This window comes from Mytilus californianus, unplaced genomic scaffold, assembly GCF_021869535.1.
Source record: "Mytilus californianus isolate M0D057914Y unplaced genomic scaffold, xbMytCali1.0.p SCAF_2, whole genome shotgun sequence".
Taxonomy (NCBI): domain Eukaryota; kingdom Metazoa; phylum Mollusca; class Bivalvia; order Mytilida; family Mytilidae; genus Mytilus; species Mytilus californianus.
In genome coordinates, this window is record NW_026262668.1 from 33,438,399 (window position 1) to 33,459,619 (window position 21,221).

The 21,221-nt window shown below is 31.7% G+C and overlaps 1 protein-coding gene across 1 annotated transcript; it reads left to right on the forward strand.

The window, feature by feature from the left end:
- The first annotated feature begins 90 nt into the window (after positions 1–90).
- LOC127729740 (uncharacterized) lies at positions 91–20,226 on the forward strand. The gene is made up of 11 exons (XM_052237612.1): positions 91–196; positions 1,648–1,783; positions 2,412–2,533; positions 4,007–4,207; positions 6,337–6,516; positions 11,048–11,320; positions 11,594–11,806; positions 14,457–14,633; positions 16,560–17,030; positions 19,179–19,335; positions 20,099–20,226. The coding sequence occupies exons 2-10, from the start codon at positions 1,719–1,721 to the stop codon at positions 19,286–19,288; spliced, it is 1,812 nt and encodes a 603-aa protein (XP_052093572.1). The 5' UTR covers positions 91–196; positions 1,648–1,718; the 3' UTR covers positions 19,289–19,335; positions 20,099–20,226.
- Positions 20,227–21,221: the final 995 nt, after the last annotated feature.

The following is a 21,221-nucleotide window of genomic DNA, read 5'->3' on the forward strand; positions in this document are numbered from 1 at the left end:
TCTTCTTATACTACAGCAAGGGGCACCCCTCCATCGGAAACATTTAAATGTATCTTTTCAACATTATTGTAATTGACAATCTTCACAGGTACAGCAAATGGACACGTGATATCTAAACGATGGTTTTGGGTTGCCGCTGCATTTCTTGGCGGGGCTGCACTTTGTGCTGCATTTTGTGGTGGAGGTGGAGGCATAGGTAAGTAATATTATCAAATTAAATTGGTCTTTCGAATATTTTGCATGTAAAATTAAATTATGTAGACGCCCGTCTATTGACCTTTAGATGTGCTTTTGTTTTTGAATCGACGTCATAGAACAATCCTCTACTTTTTTTTATGTTAAATATAAAAATGATAAATTATTGAATATCTAATGTTCATAAGCTAAATCAGAAAAATGTGTGAAAGGAATTACAAAATTTTATTATATTAGATCCACGACTAATCACAATCGAGGACATACCCTTTTCAAATGATCTTTGTTCTCGATTGCCATTAAAACACACACCCACACACACCCAATATTGATTTCTATTTAGTATATATCATAAGATAAGTCTAGGTTAGTCTATGAAAAGGTATGTACTATGACAATTAGAGCGAGAGGCTTGACCCGAGCACTTAATTTCATAGTATATACCTTTTCATAGACTATCCAATTTAGCACATATTTACAACTCGAGTAATCTTTTAATTGGTCCATTGACATATTATTTTGGCTGACTTCTTGTATCACAAGTGTTTGTAAACCGGAGCTCATTAATGAAGTATTATGTTTTGTAAATCTACTCACTAGTATCATTGTAAAATATGCGATTTCAAAAGGCCCTTGACTCCAAAATGAAAAGATGGTAGCTGCTGGTGTAAGTATGTATATTGATATAAAGCGGTGTTTTACAGTGGAAGCAAACATGTTTTGAAATTTTTTTTTTAATTTCACAGTAAAACTAAAGCTATAATAAATTTGAAACATACAGATAGTTTGTTCCCATAGATAGTCTAGGGGATAGGCATTAAAAAGCAACTACCAACTAAGTTCAAAGATTATAGGTTTCGTAAATGCATGAAATATTTTCCACTGGACATTAAGCAACCAATAATCAATCAATCAATCAATTCATGACGAAATAGATTAATTTCCTTAAGAAAGTTTAAAAAATCATCCCCAAGTTGCCTTAATTTCCTTTAGTTTCATAATACACACTTTTTTTTGCGTACAAAGTAATTGCATGGATGATAAATTATCACAGATTTAAGATAGCTTTGTACTTTAATCAAGGTTTAAAGAACCATAGTTGTTACTCGTTATTTAAATGAAAGAAACTTGCAATTGTCAAAAACATTTTTAGATCCAAAGATTTTGATAGCAGGATATTTAAAAATCAATGCAAAAACTAATAATAAACTAATTAATTTAATTTGGAACACAGCTTTTTACTTCAAAATAGCCAGTGGCAATTTTTGTTTTAATACCTTGATACAATGAAAACTTACCCTTGTGGTCATTCATGCATAGTTACTTAGTACAAGGAAAAACATATGTACTATGAAAATTAGAAGGCAGATTCAAGAAATTTGATTGGACGAGAAGTTGTAAGTATGTGCTAATTAGTAATTTACCTGACACATTTGGCTTATTAACTTACAGAATATGTAGTTAATAAACCACCCACAATAACATGTCCACCTGTAGTGGGTCCGTTCTATCCGGACAAAGGGATGGATACTGTAGTTGTGACATGGGACGTGCCTACTGCATCTGATCCGGAAGGAAAGCTGGAAAGGTTTGTAGAATAACTGCTGAATATGTCAAAAATTCATTGTGAAAGTATTATTTCAGCGTAAGTTGTTACAGATGAAATGATCTTATGGAAGACACATTGGTATTCCGGGTTCTCTAGAAAATACACTTAGACGATTGAATAAATAGTATAACTCTACAGTGGGAGAATCCACATAAAAAGAAATACAAGTTATTATGTAGCTAATAACAAAGTCATCAAAATAAGAACATAACTATCGTTTATGTTTAAAGCATTTATGTATATTGATAAATTACAGGTGGATCAATGATAGGATTCCTAGAGCAAAATTGCAATTTGTATGCATACTAAAATACATTACCGCCTTTTTGAAATTCTGAATCATTGTCTCTGATTCAAATTGCAATCAAAAACCAAAACATTTGACAATGCAAATTATACCATACTTTGTTTATTTCACCACGTCTGCCTATGACGTTTGATTTACGGGCTATTTGACACATGATTTTTATATAAGTTCTATTCTAAATATTATGCATTAAGCAAAACTATAAAAGTGCAAAATAATAAAAAAAGAAAAGAAACAAAAGAAGAAACCATCAAGAAAAATGTGTTTGTTATATGATATTAGTTATACTATCCTTTTAAGTGTTGATTTGGATGGTACGCCACCCAATTCAAAGTTTGGAGATGGTAGTCATACGATTCTTTATACGGCTAGAGACGATGTTGGAAACACAGATACTTGTACCATTAGATTTCAGGTCAAAGGTGAGTTTTACTTTTAATGTCAAGGTCAGGTGGGTCAAAATGCATTATGTTTTACTGTTATGACTTTTGAACAGCGGTATACTACTGTTGCCTTTATTTACTGTTCATCTAATGTAAAGAAAACTTGGAACCGAAGTTTGTAATTTGCATGTGAGGATAACTTTGAACTGATATTTTTCACTTTTATCCTCTGTTATATGAGTCGGATGATATTGAAATTATAAAGAGGTCCAAACCTTGTTTCTTATTTCAATTGATGCCTTAAACTTGTGGTATGCGGATTTGTCAAAAACAAATCACAGAAATATTGTATATGTATCATACAATTACATGATTAAATACATAACGGGATGTGAAACTATCAACCAGAATCCAAATGACGAGTCTAAAAAATCACGGAAATATTATATATTTATCACACAATTACAAGCATATAAAAACAAATAAATGAAATGAGTTTTTAAAACATTAGGAAATGTGAAACTATTAACCAGAATCCAAATGACGAGCCTAAAAATTAACAGAAATGTTTTATCTATATATCACAAAATTACAAGCATATACAAATAAATGAAATGTAAAACATAAATTTCTTGTTTTTCACGATACTTTGAGTCTATCTTGTTTATCCAGAAATCAGCAAGCGCGCAACACTAAAAGAACCCTTGGAATTTAGGAGTAAAACCTAATCGTACCCATTAAGACAATACACAGATAATAAAGATAGTAACAGAAGAAGAGTCTCTTTTTTTGATAAACCGATGTAGAAACGTTAGGCTCAAAGATTGAAAAAAAGAAATTGGTGTCAAAAATTTTAGTGGTTATTGTCAGTTGGTTATTTTGTAACTGAAAAAAGGAGACTGTATCCCCGGTTTATCGTATTCTTTTATCTAGTTTTCAGTAACAATATTAGCAATAACAATGTTGATATGTATTAAATGAAACTATTTTTTTAAAGACTTATTTGGGCAAAAGAGTTTTCGTAATTTCATTTATAATGGAAATTTGAAAAATGGCTTTCAACCATTGATTTCATTAACAAATCTCAGATGTTCATGTAAGTCTGTGAAATGAGATACAGAAGTGATTAAATGGGCCCAAAATACTAGGTAATGAGACTTGCAACCCCTCGATTGTCTCGAGAGTAGTTGAGACGGTCAAACCAAAGTGTTTTGAAGGAATGTTTGTCGTTTCTCCGCTAGGTAAGCAGCCCTAGAAGATACGACAAATAATATGTCTGAGTTCGGTGACATGTCTTTTTACAGACTGTGAACTACCTAGCACGTTAAAAAAATGGCAAGTATATTCATTGTGACATTAAAATGTTAAAGGTATCATACAATTAATCAACCATAGTACTTGAAGTTTGAAAGCGTGAAGATTATTTACCCATTTCTCTTGGTCATTAATTTCACAAGGCCCTAGTGAAGGTCATTTATTAGAAGTCACACTAATATGGTTAACTGTTTTCAGTTATATATTGTTATTTCGGCATTAGTTTGTATGGAAAGCACGGCAGAGCAACATGTGATACACCTGCTTTGTATGGGACGACCTGTGAATTTTTCTGTAATACAGGGTATCAGCTTTCAATATCTAGTCCAACAACAAAAATATGTGAAAAAAGTGGATTGATCGGAGAATGGCAACCTTCGGATAAATTTGTGTGTGAAAGTAAGGATGCATAAAACACAAAAAATTATTACTCTTGAGAGTTTGACAAAAATGTATAATCAATGAAAGGGATGATATAGTTATTTTGGTAATCTACCATAATTCTTTCGTTTTAAACGAATTGACTGTGGGCTGTGTCAAATAATGAAGAAAAAACGCACTGTAGGGCTTTTTTTTTATTCATATGAAAATAAACTGATCATAGGTACCAGGATTGAAATCTTGTATTTGCGCCAGACGCGCGTTTCGTCTACAAAGACTTATCAGTGACGCCCGAATCCAAAAAAGTCGAAAAAGTCAAATAAAGTACGAAGTTGAAGAGCATGAAACAGATTTCACACGAGGAAGTCTCAAGAAGAACGAAAAGAATCCAACATATCCTTTAACATCATGTTCCGCTTTTAAGATGGTGTTCGCTCATTGTTTAAATTGAAGTTTGACCATGTTTAACTTATCTATTGCACTGAACGCGAACTAGGTACCAAAGTAACAATTAGGTCTGTCTGCTTCATATCTTGACTTACACCTAGAAGATGACATTGAGGGTAGATTGAAATCTGAACTTAATGACAAGAGGGATGACTTTAATTTTGTGATCTTTCCATGATCAGTCGTTACGTTTCGGTTAATATATTTTTAAACCCGTTTTAATTAAAGATTTTCTCTACTCTGTTTCAAAATTACAAGCTTTATGAATTAAAAAGAAGAAACAGAAATAAAAAAAACCATAAACAAATGCAAGGTCCGTGTTCTCCGTGTGCGATATAATAAAATTTGGTGGGAAACGATTCTCTCTAGATGTTACATACATTTACCATTGGCACATTTTTGTTTCAAAAACTAGGAAAAATAAGGATTTTATAAGATTTTCAAAAATTATATTTTAAACAAAATGTAGTAAAATTATGAAAAGAAAAGTAGGGGGTTTGCGGGCAAATATTTAATTGGCACCAAATGGATAAAACTAGAGGATTCAAAATATCTGACTAAAAGTCAAAAACAAGAGTAGCGAACATACTTAAACATACTCAACTCTGTTTGAAACTAATCAACAGTTATTATATTTCTCATGTCTTGAAATATCCACAATTGAATTCAGTACAGCGATACAAATTATAGCTTATAGTAATCAACTTTTGTTCAGGAGCGCTTTTATAGTAGGGATTATGACTTACAAAAGCTTAATTAAGGATGTTCGCTACTCTGTTTCAAAATAACAAAACTTTGAAAAGACTGTTATAAATTGATAGTATATGGATAACGGATCAAAGAAGCAGAAACAAATGAAGGGTCCGTGTCCTTGTTTTCGAGATATCAGTCATTGAAATTTTGGCGGGAGATGATTCTCTGTAGATTTTTTATACATTAAGCATTGCCACCTTTTTTCTGTCAAAAACTATGAAAAAAAAAACCAAGGATTTTATAAGATTTCAAAAATGGCTTCTTAACATACTCAACTCTGTTTAAAACTAATCAACAGTTATTATATTTCTCATGTCTTGAAATATCCACAATTGAATTCAGTACAGCAATACAAATTATAGCTTATAGTAATCAACTTTTGTTGAGGAGCGCTTTTATAGTAGGGATAATGACTTACAAAAGCTTAATAAAGGATGTTCGCTACTCTGTTTAAAAAAACAAAACTTTGAAAAGACTGTTATAAATTGATAGTATATGGATAACGGATCAAAGAAGCAGAAACAAATGAAGGGTCCGTGTCCTTGTTTTCGAGATATCAGTCATTGAAATTTTGGCGGGAAATGATTCTCTCTAGATTTTTTATACATTTAGCATTGCCACTTTTTTTCTGTCAAAAACTATGAAAAAATAACAAGGATTTTATAAGATTTCAAAAATGGCTTTTTAAACTCTATGCAATAAAATGATGAAAAGAAAAGTAGGGGTTAGTGGGCAAAATTTTTAATGACACTTCATATATAAAACGGGAATTCAGAATATCTGACAAAAGGAAAAAAAAAGAGTAGCGAACATCTTTTAATGAAGAATCCCTCAAAATTTTGAGATATTCGAACCAGATCGTTATAAGCGTTCGGAATTGTTTTGACGACCTCACTATATTATCTTTATGAAGAATGTTTCAGGAAATTTTAAAACCTTCATTTCAGAGAAGAAATGCAGCGATCCACCTGCGTATTGTAATGGACAGTTGCTATGTTCTGATGGTTATAATTTAGATTCTGTGTGTTACCCGACCTGTATTGAAGGTTATTCCACAGATATGACAAAGAATATAAGATGTAATGGTGATGAGTGGCTAGGAGTAAACCATATACAACCATGTTTAGGTATGTAAAATGTGTGCCACTGTCTCTCACTTATTATCATCTATAATACTAAATGAACAAAATTTTCGGCTTTTTCAGGAAAACAAAATGTTACAACTAAACGTGATATAGTTTAGTTTGCACTTGTTGTTCTCGCATTAGCATATCTTCTCTTACAAACATACCCTTTTCGTGAATTCATTTATATATGTCTATTTATTTGCAAATTATGCTCTTTTTATTACCAAATGCCTCCTACCTTAGAATATGATAGTGTTCATTTACGTCTTAGATATTCATACTAGGTGCTGAGATGCAAAGGCGTATCCATGTCTAATGATGATGGCATTGTCTCTCTTTGCCACACACATTTTTTATAAATTGACAGGTTTGCAAATTCAAACATGCGAGAAATCGATAAAAAAAAATAATAGGAACACGACTATTGTTTAACAACATGCTTTCAATTACCATTTTTACATAGTGCATTGCTTCTACACTACAAATGAATAAGTTTAATAAAACATATCTTTATTTGACTTTATTCAAAGTACTTGAACATTTGTTTTATTCTTATCAGTAAAAATATATGGTGTGTTTGCATTTTGTATTAGAATGTATTTATTATTTATTCCGATTTACTAATTTTTTTCAACAGCTATAGCTCTCCTTGGTATAAAGTAACTACCATTTTAATGAAAGGTTATGTTTTGGGAAATCCTAAACTGTTTTGAGATATTTCGTAGCAAAAATATGGGGTCAAATTTCTACTCCCTCCGAAATCGGAGAAATGGTTCAGTTTAAAAATAAGAAGATTTGATGTGATTGCCAGTGAGATTTTTTTTTATCAACCAGAAACCAAAATATATGTCAGCGCCCGGCCTTCAAAAATGAGCAAAACCATTACCTTATAGCATGTTTTAAAGGCCCTTACATGAAGAAATGTAAAACAGTTCAAACGAGAATATCAATGGCCTGATCTTTTTTCAAAACAATACAATAAATGCGGTGGATTTGAACATGTTTGCGAGCGCTCAACCCTTAATTAACATATGACAGTAGTGTCACAACACAACATAAGAACAAACTGTAAAATTCAGTTGAAAAAAACTTGAAACATCAGATCTTAACACAAAGCACAAAAAAAAACAAATAAAAAAGAATAAAGACAAAACGTACCGATGAAAGAGCACTTGCAGGTACTGAACGGTAGTTCAAAACCAATCGCAACTAATAAATAAATTTTGTGCGCAGATTAAAATATCAATCAGTACACATCCAATGGATTAAGTGTAAAGACGTGATTTGTGTTAATTGATCTTGTTAGTTTGTGTTTTGTGTCTAAAGGACTATTTAGAACTATTAAGAGAAACTAACATTGCATAACATGAATTTTCCTTTAGTTTCTACAAATGTATTTGCAACAGCTTCTATACAGCAGTATTAAACGGAACAATCATATATATATCAGAAGTAAATCAAGTTGGTTCATAATATTTTATTTGACTTAAATATTGGTCATTAGTTCTAAAAGCAACCGCATAGACTATGACTGCGAGAAGTAGGTTACTATAAAGTTTTTGTTATGCAATGGGATTGCTGTCTAATTGGCGTATACTCCGCATTTTTTTTTAACGAATACAATATATTCATGGTATAATCTATCAAAAGTCTTTAATTCATTTAAACTAAATTTGAGAGAAAATAAAGAATTACTCTGCTTTATTCATAAATAAGTATATTTAAGTGTCATTTACTCTCTAGAAATTGTATAAATGAAAGGTTTCAGTGCACACGCCAAATGTTTATATCCTTAAACTAGCTTTGTCATTTTCGCCAGAAACTAAACGTTAAGAAAAAGAATACATCAAGCGTTTAGCAGCATTACTCCCAAAACTGTGTCATATATCCTTTGCCTAAATATGGTGTGACATAAGTTTAAATACACTAAAATAATTTATAAACTAAAAATCTGTATTCAAAAAGTTCAAATATATTTAATACTTGACCGAAGTACTCGATACCCAGCTGATGGTTTTCTGAAGCGACAATTACTATTCAGTAGACACCAACAATTTGTTATCAACAGGTATAACTTCAAATCAAACATACTGTGATGTAGGTAACATATTTTCTTATTGAATTAAAGATTCTAATTTGTACGTTTTACTAGTAAACAAGTAAGTAATTGCACCATACAAGTCTAGCATATGTCCGTAACTCTCCGCTTTATCCGTATTGACAAGAGAAATGAAATTCACAACATTTTATATAATTCGAAAATGTCAATACTATAAAACTGTAGAGAACACAAGAGACAATACATTTACTTGGTTAAACTTGAAAAGAGCGACATATATATTTATGGGTGTCTTTGTTTGTGCACTATTTTAAAAAAATGTACATTTTAAAATGCACTCCTTTTACTGATTTTAGAAATTAAAGATATAATTCGGTTTGAAATCGATGAAACTTTCTTTTCACTGGACCATTGTTCATGCATCTATATGGTAGTGTGAAAGTCTTAGAAGATTTAAGCACTTAAGAATTTAAATGTAATTACAATATCAAAGGGGCATAAAGGATATACCTTAATTATACATTCTTTTAAAAAACTTTGAATCAAGATACATTATTTTAAAAATGTATAGTTACTTTACGCATATATTTGTAATAAAGAGTTACATTTAAAACATATGACAACATGGTTTTTTTGCCCCCGCAACTAAAAGTTGGGGGCATATTGTTTGTCCGTCCGTCCGTCTGTCAGTCCTTCCGTCCGTCGGTCCCATTATGGGTATATAGTTATTCCAGATAACTCCTCCTACAGTTTGAATGCTAGGAAGTTTACTCTTTGTTTGCTGTTTGTACATATATTAAAAGTGTGCAAGTGGTTATGGTTTTGATATTTATTAATATCTGCTCTTTTGGGAGATAGCTGAATTTTGTCATTTTTTGGCGTATTTAATTGCATAAGAGGTGCAAAGCGTTTCCGGATAACTTCTCCGTCAGTTTGAATGTTAGGAAGTTTTCACTTTGCTGGCCGTTTGTACATATATTGAAGGTGTGCATCTGGTCAGGGTTTTGAATTTTATTAATATTTGTTCTTTTGGGAGATAGTTGAACTTTATCATTTTTTGGGGTATCTACTTACATAAGAGGTGCATAGCGTTTCCGAATTACTCCTCCTACAGTTTGAATGCTAGGAAGATTTCACTTTGCTGGGTGTTTGTACATATATTGAAGGTGTGCATGTGGTCAGGGTTTTGATTTTTATTAATAGTTGCTCTTTTTGGAGATAGTTGAACTTTGTCACTTTTGGAGTATATACTTGCATAAGAGGTGTATAGTTTTTCCGAATAACTCCTACTACAGTGAACCATAGATCTATGTGCTCACATGCTCAACTTTTGTATTTTAAAATAACTCTTTGCATCTGCGGGGACATCATTTGTTTCTCCCAGACACAATAATATCTCAAAGAAAGTCCTACATTGATTTTGTTATAATACAGTTACTTAAGAGTGGAGTGGGGGGCATCACTTTGTATAGTTTAAGTATTAATTGTTTTAATGAACGAACTAGAATTGTCAAACTTAAATGTAAGCGCAGGCCGATTATGTTAAATAGTAGAGGATACATTAGGTGAAAGTGTTCTTAATCATTGGAAAGATTTTAGAGAAAATACAGATAAGAGTAAACTCGTGACTTATTTGTCAATTAAATATTTGTTGGAACAGAATTGTTTCAGAATTAAAAGAATTTAAAGATAGGCAAGCACTATGCCAGATCAGAATAAGAGCACACCCTGTTAAAACAGAGACTGATTGATATAAAAAAACCGATATAGATAAATCACAAATATTATGTAAAAAATGTATGTTGGATAAAGTTGAAATTGAAGAAAATATAAATTCTAATCTTTTGAGAGTTTTTTTTTATCAAATTTTGAAGTGTTAAACACAAGTGCCAGGTTCAATTGGCTTTCTATTCAAGAAAACCTAGAGGTATTGAGAAGTATTTGAACTTATATATTAATAACGTTTTGAACTCAGAAAAACTATCAATATAATAGAGATATGTTTATATGTAACCCATTAAGAGTATTGCCTATTGATATTTTATTCAATCTGTTTTGTTACTGCTTTATTACACACATTCTTATGGCTCTGGTCTGGCTGTGGTTAAGGATCTAACATTAAGTTATATTCATATTTATTTAAGATTGTCAAAATCATTTGTGGCTCTCAATCACAAAAAAAATCACTTAAATAAATTTCTTTGCTCATCATGGGCCCTTTAATTGAAATAATAATATCCTTATCTTTATCTTTAAAGTAAGAAATGTATACATTGGCAATCATACAACATCTCCTTAATTTTATATGTTATTGAAATAAAACAATCAAACTGTTTAAAAATTGACAAATTTCTTTGTCATTTGTGCATATGAACATTGCTCGTTCTTCTAAGATTTACGCTTGTTGAATCATCAAATATTTTCATTAATGTCGTAACAGATAATATATGTATAATATTTTATTTGCGACAGATGTTCAGCCTCCCGAGTTTTCATTGTGTCCAGAGTCAGTTCATGCATTTTCTGATGTAAATGGTTTTGCAATTGTTGATTGGCCAATACCAGAAGCATCAGACAATTCACAATATGCAGACAGTTGCGGAGGTAGTAGTGGAATAACTGTATCCCAAGTACTTGGACAAGCTCCAAGATCAAACTTTGAAATAGGTTACCATGACATAACTTACACTGCAACAGACAATAACAATAATGGTGGATTGTGTACATTTACAGTCATAGTTGAAGGTACGACTGATATATTTCCCCCCGTTTAGTCATAAAAACGAACTGGTAAGGCATTCAGAAGGTCCACGCAAAGGTGTTTTTATTGGTTTTTCCTGAATCATATGTCAACATTTCAAAATCCTATTATATATTTTTATTTCATTGCATTTGAACCAGCAGTTAAACAGGTTAGATTTTGTTTTTTCATTATACATTTGTACCATATAATATAAGAACAACCTTATCGGTAACAATTTTCTACATGTATAACATTATTATTATTTATTTTTACAGAGCTTACTTGTGATCCGCTTGTTGTTCAAGACCAGTATTTACTAGTTCAGTGCCCGAATGGTTATTCCTTTGGATCAACATGTTCAATTTCCTGTTTTTTAAGCTACGAACTGAAAGGCGGCACGAATGTTACATGTCAAAAACATCCAAATTTTGAAAACAAAGCATTTTGGGATTGGAAAAACGCCAATGAATCTTACTGTGAAAAGTTGAGTAAGTGTGTTATGTGTTTTATGGCCTCTACAGTACTTATAGATATATACAAAATATACTGATAAAAAATTTCTCCTATATACAAGGGAAACAAACGAACATGTAATGCATCGTAATAGGAGTACTGGCCATCAGATTTTAGATAAAGGTAAATCAAGAAAAGCGGTTCGGACGCACAAAATTAATAAAGTGTGTTATTTTTATTAACAAGAAGCGGTTATATTTTGCTGCTGGTGGACTGCTAGTCTATGAGGTTATCATAAGGTCAGAAGTCAATGTTTCGGTACCGAAATGATTTGTAACATGTTTTCTTTTTACTTAAATTCTCTGTTGATGAATTAAGAAATTATCAACAAATTAAGGTTCCAACTCCCTCAGACAAAATGGCTTTATATTCATTTAAAAATTCTGTTTAGGTCCCTCTTTGTCGTATAGCTCGTAATGTATTCAAGTACTTATACATACTTCTAGGTTTGAATGTTGATCATGTAGGTCAATCCTGAAAATAGCTGCGAACGTACTATATTTTAAAATTCTTATTTCATTTGTACTCAAAGCCTATAATTTGACAATTGTTCATGCTTACAATTCATTTTGCGAGAAATAGATATCTGTGACATATTTTAATTGCTCATTTTTAAAAGATGACTTTTTGTGGACGTCGCATGAGACGTTTCCGTAGACTTTACTCTTTTTACTGGATACTTCATCTGTTGATATATAATATGACCGTTTGTGTATATTTAAATATGTTAAGCTTCGTTGAAAGACATGCATAATGGCAAATTCTAAAAATACAAATTAATTAGTCTCGAAGAAAACCTTGTAATATTTTCGCTGCTTAGTTTGCAAAGTGGGTTCAATTTGGGTACTTGATGCAGTGTGGGTACGATGACGTTAGACACAATAGTTTTACTGCCGATCGGAATATCAAGGTGACTAAGGTTGCCATATTTCTATCCCCTAGTCAACCTTGGGGTAAGAAATCATATGGATGTAACAGCAAAAAAGAAAAAAATAACCATGACAGAAAACCTGATAATAGCACTAATGCTATTGACATAATAATTCATTTGATATGCCATTTTCACGTCATAATTGTGCACTTCGATGTATAAGATCATAATTTTGAATACTAGTTGGATTGTCTTTGCTTTCGAAAAAATCGGACAAAATACCTAAGAAAGATCTAATCTGATATCAACACATCATAAAAAGGAATTGAACTAGTCGAAAGTTAGATCAATAATGCTTAGGAAAATTAGGTTTTTGAAAATTGTGAATTGTAAATGATGTCAAATTTTAGTTTATACATCAATGTTTGAATATAACGATTTTCAAATTTAATGGCAGAATTTAAGCAGTTTTTTCATTTTTGTTAGCCTAAGATGTAAAAAAGTCATCTTTTGTTTTATAAGTGTTGTTTCAGAGTAGAATGATTTAACATTGCAATGACATATTCGTCGCCTTGGCATGCAAAGGGTTGAAAAAAATTAAATTTTGCAAAAGGGTTGAAAAAAGTAAAATCACAAAAATACTGAACTCCGAGGAAAATTCAAAAAAAGGAAAGTTCCCAATCAAATGGCAAAATCAAAAAAACAAACACATCAAACGAATGGATAACAACTGTCATATTCCTGACTTGGTACAGGCATTTTCTTATGTAGAAAATGGTGGATTGAACCTGGTTTTATAGCTAGCTAAACCTCTCACTTGTATGACAGTCGCATCAAATTCCATTATATTGATAACGATGCGTGAACAAAACAAACAGACACAATAGGTAAAAATGTCAAAAATAGGGGTACAGCAGTCAACATTGTGTTATCATCTTAATCACTATAAAAACAAACAAATGTAACGAAGAAGCACAAAAAGGCATACATCAAATTTAAAATCCTCATTTTGCTTATATTATATGATTTTATTTATCTATGTAAAATCCACCCATAAAGGATGGAAGGTTTTAAGTTTATACTTTAATGAAATTTAAAGCGCGATGTTTCATGTTTGCCATAAATTAAGGACGATTACGAAAACAGAACCCAGTTCTTTTCGTTCACATAACATTGACCGAACATATGGTGGGCGATTATTTATTATGTTAATGCACTTTTGATTCCTTTTATAGAAGGGAAACATTGTTTAAACACAGTTCATCGACATAAATTTAATATAAAGTAATAAACTCCATGTTCAAAAGTCATACTTTAAATAGTACTCAATCTGCTGTATAACAACATTTGCATTCTTTCTCCAGAAAAAATGTACAATTTATCGGAATTCATGACAGATAAGGGTGTTTTCATCCTTTTGAGACATTTGAAATAGAAGAATTTTAGCCAAGAAGCAATGCAATATACCTTTTCATAGTTTAAAATTTAAAAAAATAAATGTGAAACTGTATGAAATGTGTAGAAAAAGTTATAAACAAAAATACCGATCTCCAAGGTAAATTCAAAAAGGGAAAAGTACATAAAACATGACAAAAAATAACACAAAAGTAAATATTTTATCTGAAGAATTTTATCATGTATGCTTTTAGAATATATTGAGAAATATAGGCAATGCAGTGCAAAACATTGTGTAAAGAAAAAACTTGACAAGTATGAAGGAAAATCTTAATATCAAACCTTTTTTAATTGTTCAGCATGTCCTGATCTACCACCACCGGCTGGAGGTGCTCTGGCATGTTCCACGGTTCTGGGTAATCAAATCTGTACAATGTCATGTTCTGATAAATACCAGATATCTAAACAGACATCAAAAGAATATGTTTGTAATGATGACAAAATTTGGATACAAGGAATTCCTCCGAATTGTACAGGTATGTATATATATGTTTAGAAATTATTTGAATAGTAACTGGAAAAATTAATGTAATGATATTAATGGTTGTATAGATCTGGTGAGTTAAACCCCTTTCAACTGATTTTTACAGCTTGTTATTTTGTTGTGCTTGGTCTCTGGTGGAGAGTTGTCTCATTGGCAATCATACCATATCTTATTCTTTTTTATACTAAAACTTTTTTCTCGAGATTTTTCATGATTTTCAAAATTTTCAAGATTTGATTATTAGGAAACTTTTAGACAAGTTTATGTGTGACATACGGTAAATATCACAAATAATCATGAACTATATTAAAGCAGTAACAAGATGATACAAAACAAAGTTATTTATCAAAATAGGCAATTTAAGTTACTAATTAGAGATGACAACTATCAATACATCTACAAAAAATTATCGCACCACCCTAATTTTTCTCACAAACCCAAATATTATAACACATAATATTTTTTATGTCCACAAAAGTTTATAAATTAAGCAATTCTGATATTGACTAGACCACAGGCATGAATAAATTAAAAGAAATAATGAAAGATAACAAATTTAATTGATAAAATTGAGAATGGAAACGGGGAATGTGTCAAAGAGACAACAACCCGACCAAAGAGCGAGAATGTTTGGGTATTAAAATGGACAATGTTCAACTATTGGTGCATTCAAGTAGAAAAGCTCATCAGCTCAATTCACCCCTTTTTCAGTTTTTATGAAACGAAAATATGTGTCAGTGACAACAATAAACACAACAATGTTTAATACAGAGTGAAACAACCGATTATACGAATCACCGATTCACACCGCCTTCTCATGCCATGGTTGAAACGTTGAATTTGTTATTGTTGTAGCATTTAGATGAATCATCGATTTAGCATATCTGTGACATAGTTAGTATGTGAGAGAGTATCAAATGTTTAGAATCTCGATGATTTATCTCACGCTTTGCAGATGTAATTGCTTTCAGCTATAAAACCAGGTTTAACCCACTATTTTTTTTCTTCGAAAAATGCATGTACCAAGTCAGGAATATAGCAGTTGTTTTTACTTATTCCGTTGATTGATAGCATTTGATTTTGTCAGTATTTATGGACTTCCCCTTTTTGAATTTGCCTTTGAATTCGGTTTTTTTGTTATACTTTTTCACTACTTCCATAACATATTCAACATTTGACTAATGCAATGAGAAGATGGTTAGCATCGATTATTCGTGTTGACGGTAGGTTAACTCTGTATTGACCATTGCTGTGTTTATTGTTACCACAGACAAGTATTCTCGTTTTCCTATCAAAAGGAACAGTGCTATCAAACGTTTCTTTTTGTAAGCATACAAAGTAAAGCATTGTTAATTTGTAGTACCCAAGACATCCTCTTGTCTGTCAAAAAGGTGGTAAATTAAATTCGTCATTTTCCTTCAATCTTTTCAATTTAAATATGGCTTTGGTTTTGTCAATGACAAAATGACCTTATTTATATACTTTCGGAGCCATACATAATATTATATATGTTTTGATATTTTGGTTTGTGTGAAAAATCAGAGCAGCGCTAAAATCTTTTTACAGGTGTATGTATAAATTAACTGCATTGAAATATTATCAAATCGCAATTTTTCCCAAATTCTTTCCTGTTTTGGCCGCGAATCCCCCATGAAAAAAAGAAAAGTAGCAATTTTATGTGAAAGAATTGTAAATTGAAGGACATCAAGTATATAAACGAGGAAAATACGAACAAAATAAGGTTTAAATTGTACTTGGTTACCTTGTTTACTATAAATGTAGTGTTCCAAAATTCCCCCGAAAATTGTAGTGTAAGCATTAACTACAGTACGTGTCAGTAAAACAGTATAGCCTTCGCATTTATGCATATATGCATTTTATACATGAAATACATTGTTTTTTTAAATCTTTTTATCAGACAGAGTTCATCCATCGAATGCAATATTGCCCGGTGAATTATTTTACTACTACTCAGGGAATTGTTCAGACTCTGGTGTTCAAGAGAGTATACAGAATAATTTTGTAGAGGTGATGAAAAGTCTTGAAGGTACATATGGATGGGATAATATTTGTCCAGCTTACTGCACTGTGGAAGGGGTGACTGTTACATGCGGTCCTTCAAACGGTCGACGCCGACGGAGCATATTCAAACGATCAACAAATAATGAAATTATAGTTGATTTTAAAGTTTCATCACAATGGGAGACAACTAAATCCCTATGGGGAAATGATGATACTCTACAAAACTTGGGCAACTTGATAAAAAGTGAAGTGTCAAAAGGAGCAGTTGACGTTAATGGAACTACTACTGGAAGAATGACTTTTGGTTGGATAGAATTCCCATGTGAAATTGGGCAAGAACCAGTCTATGAAGATGATGCTAGATGTGGTGAGTTAACAATTGCAATCTTACGACATATACAATATATATACAGGTAGTAAGATGTCAACTTTTCGCACAAAATTATTCGTTGGCATAACTAATTTAATAGATCTATTTTATGTTAAATGCATATTTGTCCAATATAAAGAAACACGTCCTTTTGTCAGATAAAAACAAGTGAATGCCAAAAAAGGTTAATTATAACTTGATTAACGGAACGTACACCTATAGTTCAATTCAATGAGGTTTGTATTTGTGGTTGTGGTATATACAAATTTTATATTATTTGGTAAATGCACGTGAGTATGTCCAGATCAAAGTTTAATGGCAGGCTAATATTCTTTTATCTGGTCGATACAAATATGTCATGACCGGTTTTTACCATTATAGCATCATAGCATTTAAAAGCTGTGATTAGTGACACAATGACACAATCGTTTAAATTTTATTTGAGATAACAGAAATTTTGAGATAAAAGATGTTAATATAACGAAAGTTAATTTACAATTAATAAACATAGGTACAATGTAAGTTCTGCAGAGTTAGTCAAACGTAATAAAAAGTGGGAAATTTTGACTGCCATCCGTAAATAAGAGTTTGTCTGGTATGAACAGAGAGAATACTGTGAGAACTCAAGATTGACCATATTTCCATTTCAATTATTGGGATTGTGTTATAATAAATGTGTGATCATAAAAAAATACTGGTATTTAAAGTGTTTCGTTTAGCACCTTTCATGGCCGATAATGATATGGCAATTTCTTCGGAAAATGCCTGTACTAAGTCAGGAATATGGCAGTTGTTTTTTGACTTGTTCCGTTGATTGATAGCATTTGATTTTGTCAGTTTTATGGACTTCTCTTTTTTGAAAATGCCTTGGAGTTGAGTATTTTTGTTAAGTTCTTTTATTAGGCAAGTACACAAATTTGTTAACAATCAAATGTGAAGGTTAAGAGACTATCGCGTTAAAATCGCTGTTAAAAATCCGAAAGATAAAGGTTTCGTTAAGCCCTTTTTATGGCCGATAATCATCAGGCAATCTCATTAAGCAAGTAATCGAATTTGTTTACAAAATCAAGTGTGAAGTAAAGAGACATAAGCGTTTAAATCACTGATAAAAATCCGATAGATAAAGAGAGGCGGAATATACCAACTACCAAAGGGATAGTCAAACTGGAAAGTCGAAAGCAAACTGACAATGCCATGGCTAAAAACGAAAAACGACAAACTTTAGAAAAACAACATTCTACAAATCACAACATAGAAAGTAATGACTAAGCAACACAAACCCGAACAAAACAAGGGGTGATCCGGAAGGGCAAGCAGATCCTGTGTCACATATAGCATCCGTCGTGTTGCTCATGAAAGTACAAATTCGGAGGAAAAAAGGACGGGATGGTGGTTACGACAATTTGAACATTTCCGTTGTCATCTGTGAAACAGATATTCAATTACGGTCATTTAACATGAAAATACCTAATAAGCTTTTTTTAACAAAACGAAATTTAATAAAGTGATTAATTTGTTTCATTAAAATCAGAAATGCGCATTGCTCTGTTCATTGTTTTAGTAAAAAAAAGCAAAGATACACTTAGATCCTGGACAATCTTAATTATCATACAGTATTTAAGTGTAAACTGTTGAAACTCGTGAAAGATACCTGAATTATAATCTAGTACGTTATATGCGTGTTTCATCTACATAAGACTCGTCAGTGGCACTGGATTCAAAAAGTTGAATAACAAATCAATAATGGAAAGGAGACAGATGAATAGTGCTACAATTTTACGGTTATTAGATTTAAAACACTGGAATACATCTTTCATTCTTCAGAAACTAGATCAAATTGTCATTACTTTTGGACGAAACCTTGTCATAGTACTTTAGAATTCAACTGGTAGATGTGTTAACGGTTTTTAAAGGGCTTAGTGGAAAACTGGGTAGACCCCATTATTTACCGTTGTAGAACAAGTTTCACATTTAATGAAATGGCACCATTATGTATGTTTGGTTTCCAATTGTGTGTTATCTGGTCTTGGCTAATTATCTTCAAGCTGTCAATTTAGTGTTCATTACATATACATATCATATTTTCACGAGTTTTGTCTTTAAAAAATTACAACCCTTATACACATTTACTGATTCTGCTTTCAGTCGGATGTTCACCTGGAAAATATTTGCAAGACGGGGAATGTCATGAATGTGACAAGGGTAACTTTCAAGAGAAAGAATACCAAATAAATTGCACAAAATGCCCTACATGAAAAATCTACAGCAGATAATGGGTCAAAAAGTATAAATGATTGTAAAGGTAAGCAATTAACTCTCATAAATGCACATTAATAGAAATGTAACAATTTAGCATGTAACATTTTGACAAGAATGCATCACAACCGGTTAGTAAGGCGAAGTGAAACCGAGTCCAATGCACATCCATGTGTTTAAAACATACGTCATAAAAGCTAAGAATCAAAGTAACTGGAAGCCAAAGGAATGATTTAATCGATGGATGGGTGCAGTTTAAATACTTAATGGGGGGTTAAACGAAATAATGTCATATATGATAGACTTTGCCTGATGATGATACAGACATGATCTACATAATTTTCATTTATCTTCTTGGAATTTAAAAAGTTCTTTATAATTTGTTAAGAGTATTGATTGAGTGGCCTATGTTCAATTATTTTTTGTAATCAAACATAACTTGAACTGTTTCATAATAGCAATATGCAAGCAATTAATCAAAAAGAGGAATACCAGACAAGCGTTTAGATAACATGGCTAAGTGATACTAATTAAGAAAAGTAAAAGAAGGAAAACTAGCAAATTAAGAGTAAAGATATAATGAATTATCATTGCTTTAGTATATTATACCTAGGACTTAAATATAATTGTTATAGATATAACAGTGAATCTTTTCCGACAGTATATTCTTTCCTTTTGGAAGAAGGTATACACCAGTGCATTTCATATAAAGGAAGTTATGCATTATAAGAATGAAAATATGTTTACATGGGAACACATTTCATTTTACTAAGAAAATATACAGCTGTGTTCATTTGGATATGTTTCAGATATGTGTCCTCCTGGAACTTATTCTAGCACAGGTGTTGAACCATGTTCACCTTGCCCTCTTGGACAATACCAGTCTATGTATGAATCTACATCGTGTTTGGTATGTGATCCATTAGAGTTTACTAATTCAACAGGATCTAAAAGTAAAGCGGAATGTCAAGGTATGTATGAATGATGTGTTATACGCTATATTAGCAATATGTTTTAAAATTAGAACATGTAATATGATGTATAAGTGTTGCTGCCAAAACTGTAGTTCCTATGCTATGTACATTATTTACTAGTAATCTAATCGAATACATACTCTTTTTGAATTCTATTGGAACTTGATTTGCGGACGGCTTACAGCATGTCTGACATTTTATGAAAAAATAAAGTCTAATATTAAAAGAAGATGTGGTATGATTACAAATGAGACAACTCTCCTTAAGAGACCAAATGCAACAGAAATTAACAACTATAAGTCATCGTATGGCCTTTAACAATGAGAAAAACCCATACCGCATAGTCAGCTATAAAAGACCCCGAAATGACAAATGTAAAACAATTCAAACGAGAAAACTATCGGCCTTATTTATGGACAAAATAATGAACGAAAAACAAATATGTTACACAGCAACAAACGACAACCAATTAATTACAGGCTCTAGACTTGGGACAGATACAAAATTATACTATTATAAAACAAATATAACAGGAATCAACCCCTTTGTGTACATGATGTCGATTTTCACATTAAACGGGTGCATTATGAATATTTACTGTCAGTTGCTAACGACAGATGAGTCTTGTCAAACAAAAAATAACATAAACGAATTCGATAAATCATATGTTTAAATAGAAACAGTTTTAGACAAATCTCAACCGGAGATTAAACGTACCAGTTCTAAAGGTAAAAGTACACATGAAGACATGTCTACCCGGATATATCTAACAGGACACTTTAGTCTGACTTTGAACCGACAAGCCTTTGCTCTTTTACCTAAATGCATAGTGCATAGCGAAAGGCAGCTTATACTAATTTTACAGTCTCTGGTTTAAACCAGTAGCGGATTGAGCCCACGGCATCTCTAATTCGTGACAAACCTGCTTCCACGAGACCACCATGGATGTCTATCCCAC

Bases quoted from the DNA above. Each gene is read 5' to 3' on its own strand.
- LOC127729740 (XM_052237612.1), top strand. From the start codon at position 1,719: ATGGATACTGTAGTTGTGACATGGGACGTGCCTACTGCATCTGATCCG. The intron at 6,517-11,047 runs GTATGTAAAATG...TATTTGCGACAG, and splicing joins CCATATACAACCATGTTTAG to ATGTTCAGCCTCCCGAGTTT. The intron at 11,807-14,456 runs GTAAGTGTGTTA...TTAATTGTTCAG, and splicing joins ATCTTACTGTGAAAAGTTGA to CATGTCCTGATCTACCACCA.